Below are 12,021 nucleotides of genomic sequence, written 5' to 3'. Positions count from 1 at the left end.
AACAAATCGCCTGCTGCCAAAACTTTCTAACCATTCTACTACTCCTTGGGCATGCTGATGGCTGCAGCTTTCAAGCCTTGAAATGATACACAGGGCTCAATACATATGCAATTTACTCTAGTTCTACAAAGTACCGTAAGAATTTAACACTGAAAATAATTAGTGGTGACCTCCTAAAGGAAGCTCCCAAAGAAAAATCTGATGGTAGGCCAGGCGCGGTGGCTCAAGCCTGTAATCCCAGCACTTTGGGAGGCCGAGACGGGCGGATCACGAGGTCAGGAGATCGAGACCATCCTGGCTAACACTGTGAAACCCCGTCTCTACTAAAAAAAAAAATACAAAAAACTAGCCGGGCGAGGTGGTGGGCGCCTGTAGTCCCAGCTACTCGGGAGGCTGAGGCAGGAGAATGGCGTAAACCCGGGAGGCGGAGCTTGCAGTGAGCTGAGATCCGGCCACTGCACTCCAGCCCGGGCGACAGAGCGAGACTCCGTCTCAAAAAAAAAAAAAAAAGAAAAATCTGATGGTAAAACTGAAGCTGACCATGCTTGGTTCTCTCCATCAAAGAAACTCTCTGCAAGATAACTGTATATGGTTCAAGAGGAAATTATACCAGAAGCAGCAGCAGCTTAGTAACAAGTAACAGTAAAGCTGGAGCAACATTTGGTTTTTCTGGACACTTGGGAGAACAGGCAGGAGGATTTCCTAAGGATGAAAATAAACACTTCAAATTAATGGGTTTGCAACCATTGTCTTTATTTGCTTTTGAAACTCTCCTGGTACTCAATGATGGTCTTTTAAGGTTATGATTAAGTAAATTAAGGAGGCTTAACAGTCATGGCATTATCAAACTAGAAACAAAAAGCTCATTTCCACGTAACTCCCCAACCCATATTAAGTCTTTAGAAGTCATGCACACGCCCATCTGTGGGATGATAAATACATGGCATTTATGCTGCTTCTCCTTCCCTGGTGCCCCAGAAAACACAGCAAGTTGATAGTGGCATTATTTTGCTCATTGATCCAAGAAGGACCTCAAAGCCCAGTTTATGGAGTGATTCATGCTGCCACCGTAACTGAAGAGAGAGACTACGTAATATGATTTACCATCCTTGCCACAGGGGTAAGAGGTCATTAGGCTACTCCCAAGGGGTGGCACGACCTCTGAGTAAATACTGCATGTCTTTTCCATTCTCGAACTTTTTTTTTTACAAGTGAAATGAAGACCCATAGATCATTTGGTATGATTGTATATATATGAGCTTGGAGTTTTTTTTCTTCTCTACTCCTCCTTTATCTTTTATTAAATAATTTAAAAGCAGAATTGCCATTATTGATTATATGTAGCAATTCAGGAAGTTGGGATAAACAGTATGATGTGAAGGGGTGGCAGCCAATGCAACATTTCATTGTATTAAGAAAATGAAAACAAGGCACCCCTTTATATATTTTGCATTATATTAAGTAACTTATACATTATTTCTAAGATGTAACCACCTGGTGAAAAATTTATACCTCATTTCCATTTTATAGATGGAACAAGTTATTTAACTGGGAGTTGAGCTGGTTATTAACCTAGCTCTCTCTCACCTTAGAGCTCACATTTGCGATCACATTCACAATGAGAATAAGCTTCAGGGACTGGCTGGCCTCTCGCAGATCATGTGATGTTTCTTATACACCATATCTGGAAGGCACATGGCCCCAGTAATAACATTTAATTTCCTCAGTTGTAAAAGCTGTTTTCAAATTTTCAGAGCAAGCTATAGGTCACGCTTTACTTTTAACTTGGAGTGGTTTCTTGAATAAAAGATTAGGAAAGAAATGAATGAGCCTAATTTTTCCCCCTCTAACCCATTCAGAGTTAAGTTCCTCTTGTATCACTTTAAGATAAAAGACAATAATTCTGCCAGTTTCTAGGGACTTTGGAAGTCTCAATATGATGGTAGATAATAGCCCCTTGAATCTCCTAGAAGAAAATTGCTATGCAAACACAAATTATTGTATTCCAGTAGAGAAATGATCCAACAAGCAGGTGCACATACATGCACATGCACAATTCATCTGAATGGAAGATACTGAGAACTTTTCTTGAGCTTGCTCCTTAACAGCACTGAGATTATAGTTAACTGGCTACTTTCCAATAAAACATGAAACCAATTTTATTGCATCATCAGAAAGACTAACTTTTCGTGAAATACTGTCACAAGCAGCTAAATTCTAAATGTGGCCAACTTCCTTTAGATACGAAATTTATAAATAATTTTATATTATGATACATAATTAGAGAAGATTTTCATGATTACCTTTATATATTTTAAGGAAAGTGAGATTTGCCAAGGGAATCAAAATGAATCAATTTCACTTCAACGTACTTTATAGAAGGTTTAATGCAAAATACAATTCCAAATAATGAAATCACAAAATGCAGCACTAATGACAGATCAGGACACATAGACTGAAAGCAGGAAGAATATATTTGATGACTACACATCTCAGATTTCCTGGGATATTCCAGACTTCAAATAGTCTGTCCCTGGGTTGCCAAAAACTATTGAAATGACCGAGGAATTTCAATATTCAGTGTGCAAGTTAGAATTTTCCTAGAGTCCTTATATCCAAGAATGGTACAGAAATCTTTTTGAGTACACATATTCTGATTTTCTGACACAGAATATGTTGAAAACGAATCCAGAAAACAGTAAACCAAAATAAACTTTACAAAAAGTATGATAAATCTCATTGAATGGTTGATAAAGAGAAAAGCAGCCCCTGGCATCCAGGAGTACCCGCAGGTAGGCTGTGGTGTTCCTCCTGTTGAACATCAACAATTCCAAAGGACACCAGTATCAGACAAGACCACTCTGTGATCCTGATGGATCAAGACAAAAACAATACCAGTCTGTAATTATGTGGCACACAGACAAAAACATGAACATCACTCAAAGCACAAACATTACCCTCCCCACCTTCTAGCTAATACGCGTAGATGTGGCTTCTCAACCAGTCACAGCTTTAGCTTCCCTCTGCTGGTCTTGCCTTCTAATTAAGAATTATGAAGACATTCAATCACAGAATTACTCCCACTTTCTGAATGCATCAAATTCAGAGCAAAGTTTTACTGCCTTGGACCCTTCCCTCCATCATTTAACACAAGACAAACTCTTACAATAAGTCTTTTCTACCTTCTAAGAGATTCCCCCAGTTTATCATGGTCTGTGTTCTCCATCATTGTAATAAGTAAATAGACATAAATTTGTTCAACTACAAGTGTGTTCTGCTGGTCTTTGGCTGAAAGGAACTGATATAGTAAATATAGATGCATCATACGCCAACAGAGAAAACAGAATGTGCTCATTTGGCTGTAATAATGTCATTAATATCAGCTAAAAATACTAGGTTGGTACAAATGTAATTGTGGTTTTTGCCATTAAAAGTAATGACAAAACCATTAGAAGTGATGGCAAAAACCGCAATTATGTTTGCACCAACCTATACAATGTTCCTTCAAAAGATATTGCAACTAAAAATGGGATTCAGGGTCTTGTGGACCACCATTTAAACACTATCTCTACCTGTCTCTTTTCTCAGTTCTCAAAATAGTTGCTTTAGGAAGCTGTGTGAGTAATTGGAAAATAAAATACCTATTATGTATGTTGAAACTAAATGGGAAATAGAACGTTAGTACACATGTAAATTTGCACAAAATCAAAAGAAACAAAGGCTGAAATAAAAGGCCTGTATAAATATACCACTCTTTAAATCACAGATAATACATGCGTTATAAAATTTTAATTTGAAAGTTAACATAAGTTAGGAAGATGCCACAGAACACTCACACTAGAAATGGAAGTGTTGCACATTAGCAGAAACAAGAGATACTTAACTACCCACTTTGAAAAATCGATCTTGTATCGATTTGAGGTCCATGGTGCTATAACTGACTACACCCAATGATTCTTACCAGCACCATGTAAAAGCATTATAGACTACATTGATAAGGTAGTGCTTCTCAAACTTTAATATTCAATACAAAAATTAGCCAGGCATGGTGGCAGGTGCCTGTAATCTCAGCTACTCAGGGGGCTGAGGCAGGAGAATCGTTTGAACCCAGGAGGCAAAGGTTGCAGTGAGCCGAGATCGCATCATTGCACTCCAGCCTGGGTGACAAGAGCAAACTCCATCTCAAAAAACAAAAACAAAAATTTTAATATTCATATCGCCTGGGCATCTTGTTGGAAAGCAGATCTTGTTTCAATAGATCTAGAGTGGAGCCCAGGTTCTGCCTTTTCAACAAGTTCCTGGGTGATGCCAAATGCTGTTGGACTGAGGATCATGCTAAGTAGCAAAGACATAAAAATTAACTGTTATAAGGCAGGATGGGAAGTTTCTAGGGCTAATGTTAATATGTACAATCACATGCTGTACTGTTATCACAGTTTATGACAAGTCTCAATTCTTTGTCTAGAGAGGTTGGGAGTTCTCAGTTGGAATTTCGCTGGCAACCGAAGGTTGCCCTGGCAGTAGTGAAGCAGCTGAATAAAGAGTCAGTTTCCTGCTGCATTAGCCGCTGCTCATACTCCATCATCAGGGCAAAACCAGAATATGCCTTTTTTGAATGAAAGGCAAAAGAAACCTTTCCTTTATTGGCATTTCCTATATCATCTATTTTCGTCTCATTGTAACTCTGCAACCTTCACGTCCCAACATATTCTCCCCACTCCCCAATGCTTGGTTCAACTCAAGTCTTTCTATATAATTCATATGCCAGTCATTAAAGTCTCAAAAATGGTTTCCTTGATGTTTTGGTTAGTTTGCTCTTGAATATTCATAGAAACCAAACACTAGATGTTGCTTAAACCCAAAAGAACCCCATGTTCCCCATGTTCTAACCCAAAAGCTAAAAGATGAAAAGGATCTAAAAGTTTATCTAGTCCCAAAATCCCCAAAGGCACTTGGCTCAGGTGCTTCTTGAGGGATGTGGGAGTCACAGCCAGGGCTGTCACAGTGCAGCAGGTTAAACCATCACATACGCCCCTAGACTAGTTGTTGCATCATAATTACAATGTAGCTGCACCTGGGTGATGGAACCAGAGGCTCAGTATGAAATTCAACTCAAAACCTAGATTTTAGACCCAGGTGACCTGGATTCCTAAAGGGGTTTTGGCACCCATCTTAGTTAATTGCACTAGAATTTTAAAGTCAGTGACTAGGAAAACCAAGACTTAGATACAGCTTGAGGATTCTCTGGATAAGCGAACAACCACGGCCAACTTTCAAGTGTGTTCTCACTTAACGAAACTAGGGGCGACTATAATAGACACAGTCCCTTAATTTGACCTCATCTTCTATCTTTTACTAATATCTGAGCCCATTACACATACTAGAGAAAGGATAATTCCACCAAGATCTATGAGGGCTCATGCTCATCCTTTCTCAAACCCAGTCCTCTGCTGGACTCTGGAGAACACCACAAAATGCTGCTGCATTTAAGTTCATTATGTGAAACACCCAACTTCATTATACACTATATGATATGTACCCCAAATAAAGTCAAAACAACTAGAAGATTTTCAAAAATTAATATACATACAAGCAAACAAAAATTAAAATACAAAAAAACCAAAAATCATGGAAGTAATCATAAAGGATGGTTTCTGAGGTCTTCTTATAATTCTTATATGCTGAATACACTCTTTAGTTGACTGCTAGGCATCAAAAGATGTACAGAATTTTTTAAAAGAGAAAATTTTTTTTTGTAAAAGAAACGTATCTCAATCAATTTTAGCGGTGGAACACAAGAATTCTCAACAGGAAAAATAAAGCCAATTGCTACAGTTTGCAAAAGAGGAAACCAATGCCTTCCGAAAGTAGAGAAAAGTAGCCATCACATGGTTATTAGGAGAGTGAGGCCTGGAACCAAGGGCTATTATTAACCGCAAGGACCTGTGGTCTCTCTTACACATCATGCTGTACTTACAAATTTTAGAACTTAGTATACTATCTTCACATAGTAAGCTCTTAAATGTTTATTTATTTTGCCCAAAAGCAGCAAATATTCCCTGCAAGAGAATATGAAACTCATATTGTTAAATCAGACCCCCGCTGATGCTTCTTATTTTGGTACTGCTTTCATGTCACTAAAGAGATCTTTATTAATGAGCCAGTTCATAGTTCATGTTCTGGCCACATTTCTAAGATATTATATCCAGAAATTAGAACAAGTATCTTTAAAACGTTCAAAACCGTTTTGCTTTTGTAATGGGGAAAAATGAGATTCATCTCAGTATCAACAAATGTATTATAGGTTTTCCATTTATTACAAAGCACACTGATAATCAATTAAGGAACCCATAAAAATAAAAACAGTAAGTTACTCAATATTCCTTCTTATAATCGATTTTTTAAGAAAAGGATTTAATTACCAGTTTGAGGCTGCAGAACTTTGGAATCTTCTGATGTTTTAGCTGCAGGCACAATCCGTGGCTTTTCAGTTGAAGCTATATTGAAAAGAAATGGAATTTGCTGAAGATTTTTTTTTTTTTTTTGAGGAGAACAAGACAGAAATAGGTTGCTGGTATGGTTAAGTGGCTACCAGAAGCCTACAATATACTAATACAATAAAAAGTCATTATATATCAGTAAGAAATCAGTACTTATCCATCCAGAGAACATTTGATTAGTGGTCAGAGAGAGACCAGAGTTTGGTGCAGACTGTCAACATTTTTAAGGACAAAAAGCTAAGTGGATTATGTGGAATTAAGACTGATGGATTTTACTGAATTTGTTGACAATCCAAACAAATAGATTTATTTTTAAAAAAAATCAAATCAACTACTTGTTTGCCTATCAGTTCGTGAGGTTTGCAGAAATAAGATGCAGTAAAAGTGTCCTGCAGAATTAAGCAATCACCACCCACAGCCTTAATATTTAATTTAAGGTACCCTTATTACCCAATGTGCCCCCAGGTTTCTCAAAAGGGAAGGGTGTTTTTGCCTCGGAAAATTCTGGAAGCCTTTTTGGAGCTGTAATGAAACACATAAGGAAAGTTAGATGACCTGAGGTGCAAGTAACAAAGATTTTTTAAATGTTAAGCTTGAAAAACAAAAGCAAACACGAAAAGGCAAATCATGTTAAGAGACCATTAGTAGTATTTCTTACATCTCTGTTTCAATGTTGAATAATGTAATAAAATTTCTTTTTCAATTTTTTATAGTTAAGTGACCAAATTTAAGCTACTGTATTTGGAATCTTTTTTCCACCCTTATTAAACCAGTTTCCTGATTTCTTCAGCGATGTTTATGTGTGTTCTTAAAAATATTTCATTTAAATTTAAATCAAGCCAACACATCTGAACTAGAAAATGTCCATTTGAAAGCTTTTAAAAATAGAATTTCGGTAACTACGTGGCTTTATATGTAAGCTCCTCCCTCATCTTTTTTTTTTTTTTTTTGAGATGGAGTCTCGCTCTGTCACCCAGGTTGCAGTGCATGGCATGATCTTGGCTCACTGCAACCTCCACCTCCCGGGTTCAAGCGATTCTCCTGTCTCAGCCTCCTGAGTAGCTGGGATTACAGGTGCGTGCCACCATGCCAGGCTAATTTTTGTATTTTTAGTAGAGACAGGGTTTCACCATGTTGGCCAGGGTGGTCTCGAACTACTGACCTCAGGCAATCCACCCGTCTCAGCCTCCCAAAGTGTTGGGATTACAGGCATGAGCCACTGCACCCCACTCTCATTTTTTTTCATACTTCACTCAGAAAAATTCTAAGAATTCTAAGAAGCAGTCTGCAGAAATATCATAAATATATCTTCTCTGTTAAGAGTGATGAGAGTAAAAACATTTACAAAAAATACAGAAATTATCAATTTGTTCAGTGACATACTGACTCTGAATTAAAAGAATCAAACATAATATTAAAATATGATCACTTAAAAGAAAAACAACCCAACCGGAACGATTCGTCATAGGGAGAGCCTCTTTGGGATCCTAAACTTGAAGACTGTGTCACCTTTAAGGGATTGGGTATACATTAGCGTAATTAATTCACAGGATTTCTTTGAAGCATGCATACAATATCCAAGGTAATAATAAAGCTGCAGTATTTATCAATTTTTACCTAGAGTGCTCAGCGGCAATTCAAACTGAGGTATTACAATAGTTTGCAATGTTTCCGGGGTCCTTTTGCTGACAACTACAATACAAAAAGAGTGCAGTTAGCAACTCCTAGACTTGGGTTTTGATGTTGTGGCTCAACCATGATCATGCACAGCAAACTTTGTAACAGACTCTTGCACACAGAGCAGCCAATACCTTTAATGGAAATTACAACTTTCTGTGGAAAAGTTACATAGCTGTTAAAATGTGAAGGTATACATTCAAAAGGCAGTGGCGTGGCAGAGAAGATCAACATCAAATTACAGAACAAAACACATGTTGCTGCTTTTCTTCAGGGGAAAGAGAACAACAAAGCAAGTTAGATTCTCTTGGGCTAAGAAACATCAAACATGGGTGGCATGAAATTCTTATTTAAAAGCATGACACTTTTGGGGTTTCACCCCAAATTTAGTATGCACAAGACTTCCCAAAGCCAATTTAAGCAGAAAGCACAGAATCAAGACTTCCAGGTTTCCTTCATTCTCCCCCAAGATTTGGGGGTTAAAAGGTTGGTATTCTGTCTATATAACCCAGAGACTGGTTAAAAAGGGCGTTCAGTTAGCAATTAGCATCCAGATTTGCCCAGAAGGTCAGTCACCAGGATCAGCCATGTGGTTAACTCTTTAGTGGAATCTGTCCAAGAAATAGGAAGGTTAACCACTGCCAGGAAGGAAGGAAAAGGAGAAAGTGGGAAGGGAGAGAGAAGTTAAGGCATCAGGTTTCTTTCCTGTGAGTCCAGGGAGTTATTTTCTTGTTACTTCTTTTTTTTTTTTTTTTTTTTAAGAAAAAAAAAAGTTCTTAGAATTACCCAGTGTTGTTTCTGAAACATCTAATGCACCAGATGTAGTGGGTTTAATGGTTCTTGGAACTGTTTCAGGAGTCTCTGAAAGGTAAAAACACAACTTTACAAATTAAGATAAAGTGAAGCAACCAAAGACCAGGAGACACATTTTGTTGCCTTTCAGAATAAGAAACTGATATTTGTACAGCCCATTTCTTTTTGTGTTACTATGTAAAGAGCTCCTTGGCTTGTCTCAAGTGCCTGAGCTGACACTCCTCTCCAACTGGTCCTTTCTGGGTTTGCTTTCTATCCAAAAAAGCACTCTGACCTGACTTTCATTGAAGCACTTACAAGCTTAATCACAATTTTAAATCTGCCTTTTTCTTTATCTCCAGGGCTTAGCAGAATACCTGGGGTATAGTAAACAAGCACATGATAATAGTTTATTATTTTTTAAATCATTTATTGAAGAATCTGAAGGATAATCAAGATAATAGTTTATTAAATGAATAAATGGGCAAATAATAGGATGACTTGGGGCTAAAAGTCTTACTTAGAGCTATCATATTACAAGACTTCACTCTTACACTGCAATGAACATGCAAAGCTTGAAAATGAATTGAAATTATGATCAGAATTTAAATCCTCAGCCACAGGTTTGTCCCAAATGCTAGATTAAAGGTAATAAAAAGCTCAATTAAATAGTTTTGGAGAAATAAGAACTAAGATCACTGGGATCTGAAATGAATCGAGAGCCAGAAACCCCCAGAATGTTGCAGGGCAAGAACACAAAATAAACACAATAACCCTGAGTAATAAGTTGTGGTGTTTTCCTAAGTGTTTCTGAAGTGGAAAACTCTGAGGAGGGTTTGGCAGAGGACTAAAAAAATGTAGACTCTCCCATCAGAAATGCTGCCAAGAGAAAAAAGTATAATTGGGGAAAGTGGGCAGAATCTTTGAGGGAGAAAGGGACTGGGAGTCACCCACTGGGCCATGCCTATGCTTTTCTGGATATTGATCACATATACTGAAGTCAGAAACCATCTAGGAATTTCATCCAAATGGGTCACTCCAGGAGCTACCTCTGCTCCAAATCCCGTGAAGGTGGGGATGAAAGGTCCATCTGTCTTCTTTAGAAAAGGACCATATTCATCTTGCTCTCTCAGACATATTCCTACTTCAATGGATTTCTTGAAGTTATTTCACTGCCACAACAACGTTTATCTTCTCTGGACCAGTTATGAGTCCAAAAGTTTAGTAAAAGGTATATCATCAATATTTCAAGTTATAGGATTTTGTGGACTGAAAAATTCACTTCAGATTGGAGTTACTCTGCTAAATATAGATTGCGGGGAATTCTTGCCAGATGTCTGTTTCGTCAAGTCCTGGATAAGGTGATACTACTCTGGAAAAAACTCTAGCTCAAAGATTAATGTCCCCCCACCCCCCCGCCGCCCCGCCAGACTGGACTTGAGTAGTTCTTTCATAGAAGAAATGCTTAATGTTAGTAATGGTGATAAACTATGGAGAAAACACTTACTGCATTAATTCTGTAAAGGGTTGTTACTGAACTATTCTATATTCTCTACACTAGGATTGCTAAAGTTCCAGAGACATTTGTTTCTAAATGATTCAAGTATTTTCACAGATATTAAGCTATGGATTTGTGAAGAATATATGGCATTTTGCTACACTGACCCCATCAGTTATGTGATTCAATAGCTCATTTGGCAGCTGTTGTTTTCCCAAACGTTAGAGACATGGAATCTCCTACTGTTTTGCATTTATAATCAAAATGAATTTCCTACTGGCTCTTTACTGAAAAAAAGGCTGCAGATTAGTATTTGAAAAAAAAGCATTTTTTTCTTTTCTCAAGGTCAACAACATAGCAATCTCATTACCTGTCGTGGATCGTGCTGAGATTTTTTCAACCTCTGGTGTTTTAGATTTGGCAGGTAATGCCAAGGTTTCATTCTTAGCTAAAAAGTCAAAGAACAAACAATTTACCTCATTTGCAGTGTCCCTCAATGCATAATCAAGTAGCAGACTAAAAATCTAATCTTGCACTCCCTTCCCTACCAGCCAGTCAACAACTTTATTGTGTGTCTCTAGCAGGAACTAATATAAGTCTTCAAAATTCTTTCTTATTAACCCTAGATAATTCTTTAAGATCTAAATTGTCATTGACGTGAAGGAAAAAAATTCACAACCCAATACTTGGATACATCTCAAGTCATCTGATTGATAAATAGAATTTCTGGAAGGCATAGGTTGCATTGCAAATGCTTCCTGGAATTTTATATTCAAGTACTCACAATTTTAAAAAATTCATCTACAGAAAATTTCCATTATTATACATGGTAAAAAAATGTAATAAGTTATGACATTGAGATTTTAGAAAACCACCAACAACACACATAGGAAACTAAGCTATTTGAAAATATTTGTGGTAAAAAATTAAACAGTAAATTGTATTTGAGCCTCATATTGATGTAGATCTTCTCTTTTAATCTCTATGGAAATTCAGTACAAAGAATAAAATAATTTTTTCCCAATTTTCCTCTTTATGCAACTATTTGAGAAACTTCCTTTTAAAATGTGGATGTTCTTTTTCAAAGAAAGAAAAGTAACATTTCTAAGGCTGTGTTCCCCAGCAATTATGGTATTCCCCATTTGAAAGGGTACAATTAGGATTAATTCTATTCAGTTATTTTCCGTGTTGAATCATAATATTACCTGCTCATAGTATTTTGAAACAGTCTAGTGGCATGAAAGAATTTATGTCCCTTTGGGATACCCTGATCATGCCACCTTGAGCCGATTATATAATCCGACAGGATTTTTCAGAGTCCTAAGGCTATATAGAACTTAGATTTCTCAACTTTGGCACTATTGATATTTGAGGCTAGATTATTTTTTGTATGGGTGGCTGGCCTGTATACTGTAGGATGTTGAACAGTATTCTTGGCTTCTACCCATTGGATTCCAACAGTGCTCTCACAAACTTTTGGAATATTTTGTGCTCCACAGATACTGTTCTACCAACCAAAAGTATCTCCAGGCAATTCTAAATATTCCCTAAGGG

The 12,021-nt window shown here is 37.3% G+C and overlaps 1 protein-coding gene across 28 annotated transcripts in view; it reads right to left on the bottom strand.

Moving 5' to 3' along the window:
• ABI3BP (ABI family member 3 binding protein) overlaps positions 1-12,021 on the bottom strand; it is a 262,627-nt gene that overhangs the window by 108,992 nt on the left and 141,614 nt on the right. For 23 of the 28 annotated variants that reach the window (XM_033211435.1, XM_033211443.1, XM_033211438.1 and 20 more), the window contains exons 10-14: positions 10,838-10,915; positions 8,964-9,038; positions 8,118-8,192; positions 6,951-7,022; positions 6,423-6,497 (exon numbers count right to left, since the gene is read on the bottom strand). In XM_033211435.1, coding sequence (XP_033067326.1) covers positions 6,423-6,497; positions 6,951-7,022; positions 8,118-8,192; positions 8,964-9,038; positions 10,838-10,915 — 375 coding nt within the window. The remainder of the gene's footprint in view (positions 1-6,422; positions 6,498-6,950; positions 7,023-8,117; positions 8,193-8,963; positions 9,039-10,837; positions 10,916-12,021) is intronic. The other 5 variants (XM_033211451.1, XM_033211461.1, XM_033211462.1 and 2 more) reach the window with 2 other exon arrangements.

The sequence above is a fragment of the Trachypithecus francoisi genome, unplaced genomic scaffold (genome assembly GCF_009764315.1).
Source record: "Trachypithecus francoisi isolate TF-2019V2 unplaced genomic scaffold, Tfra_2.0 Lachesis_group0, whole genome shotgun sequence".
Taxonomy (NCBI): Eukaryota; Metazoa; Chordata; class Mammalia; order Primates; family Cercopithecidae; genus Trachypithecus; species Trachypithecus francoisi.
Note: the sequence above shows the minus strand (reverse complement) of the source record. Positions and strands in the feature narration are given on the sequence as shown.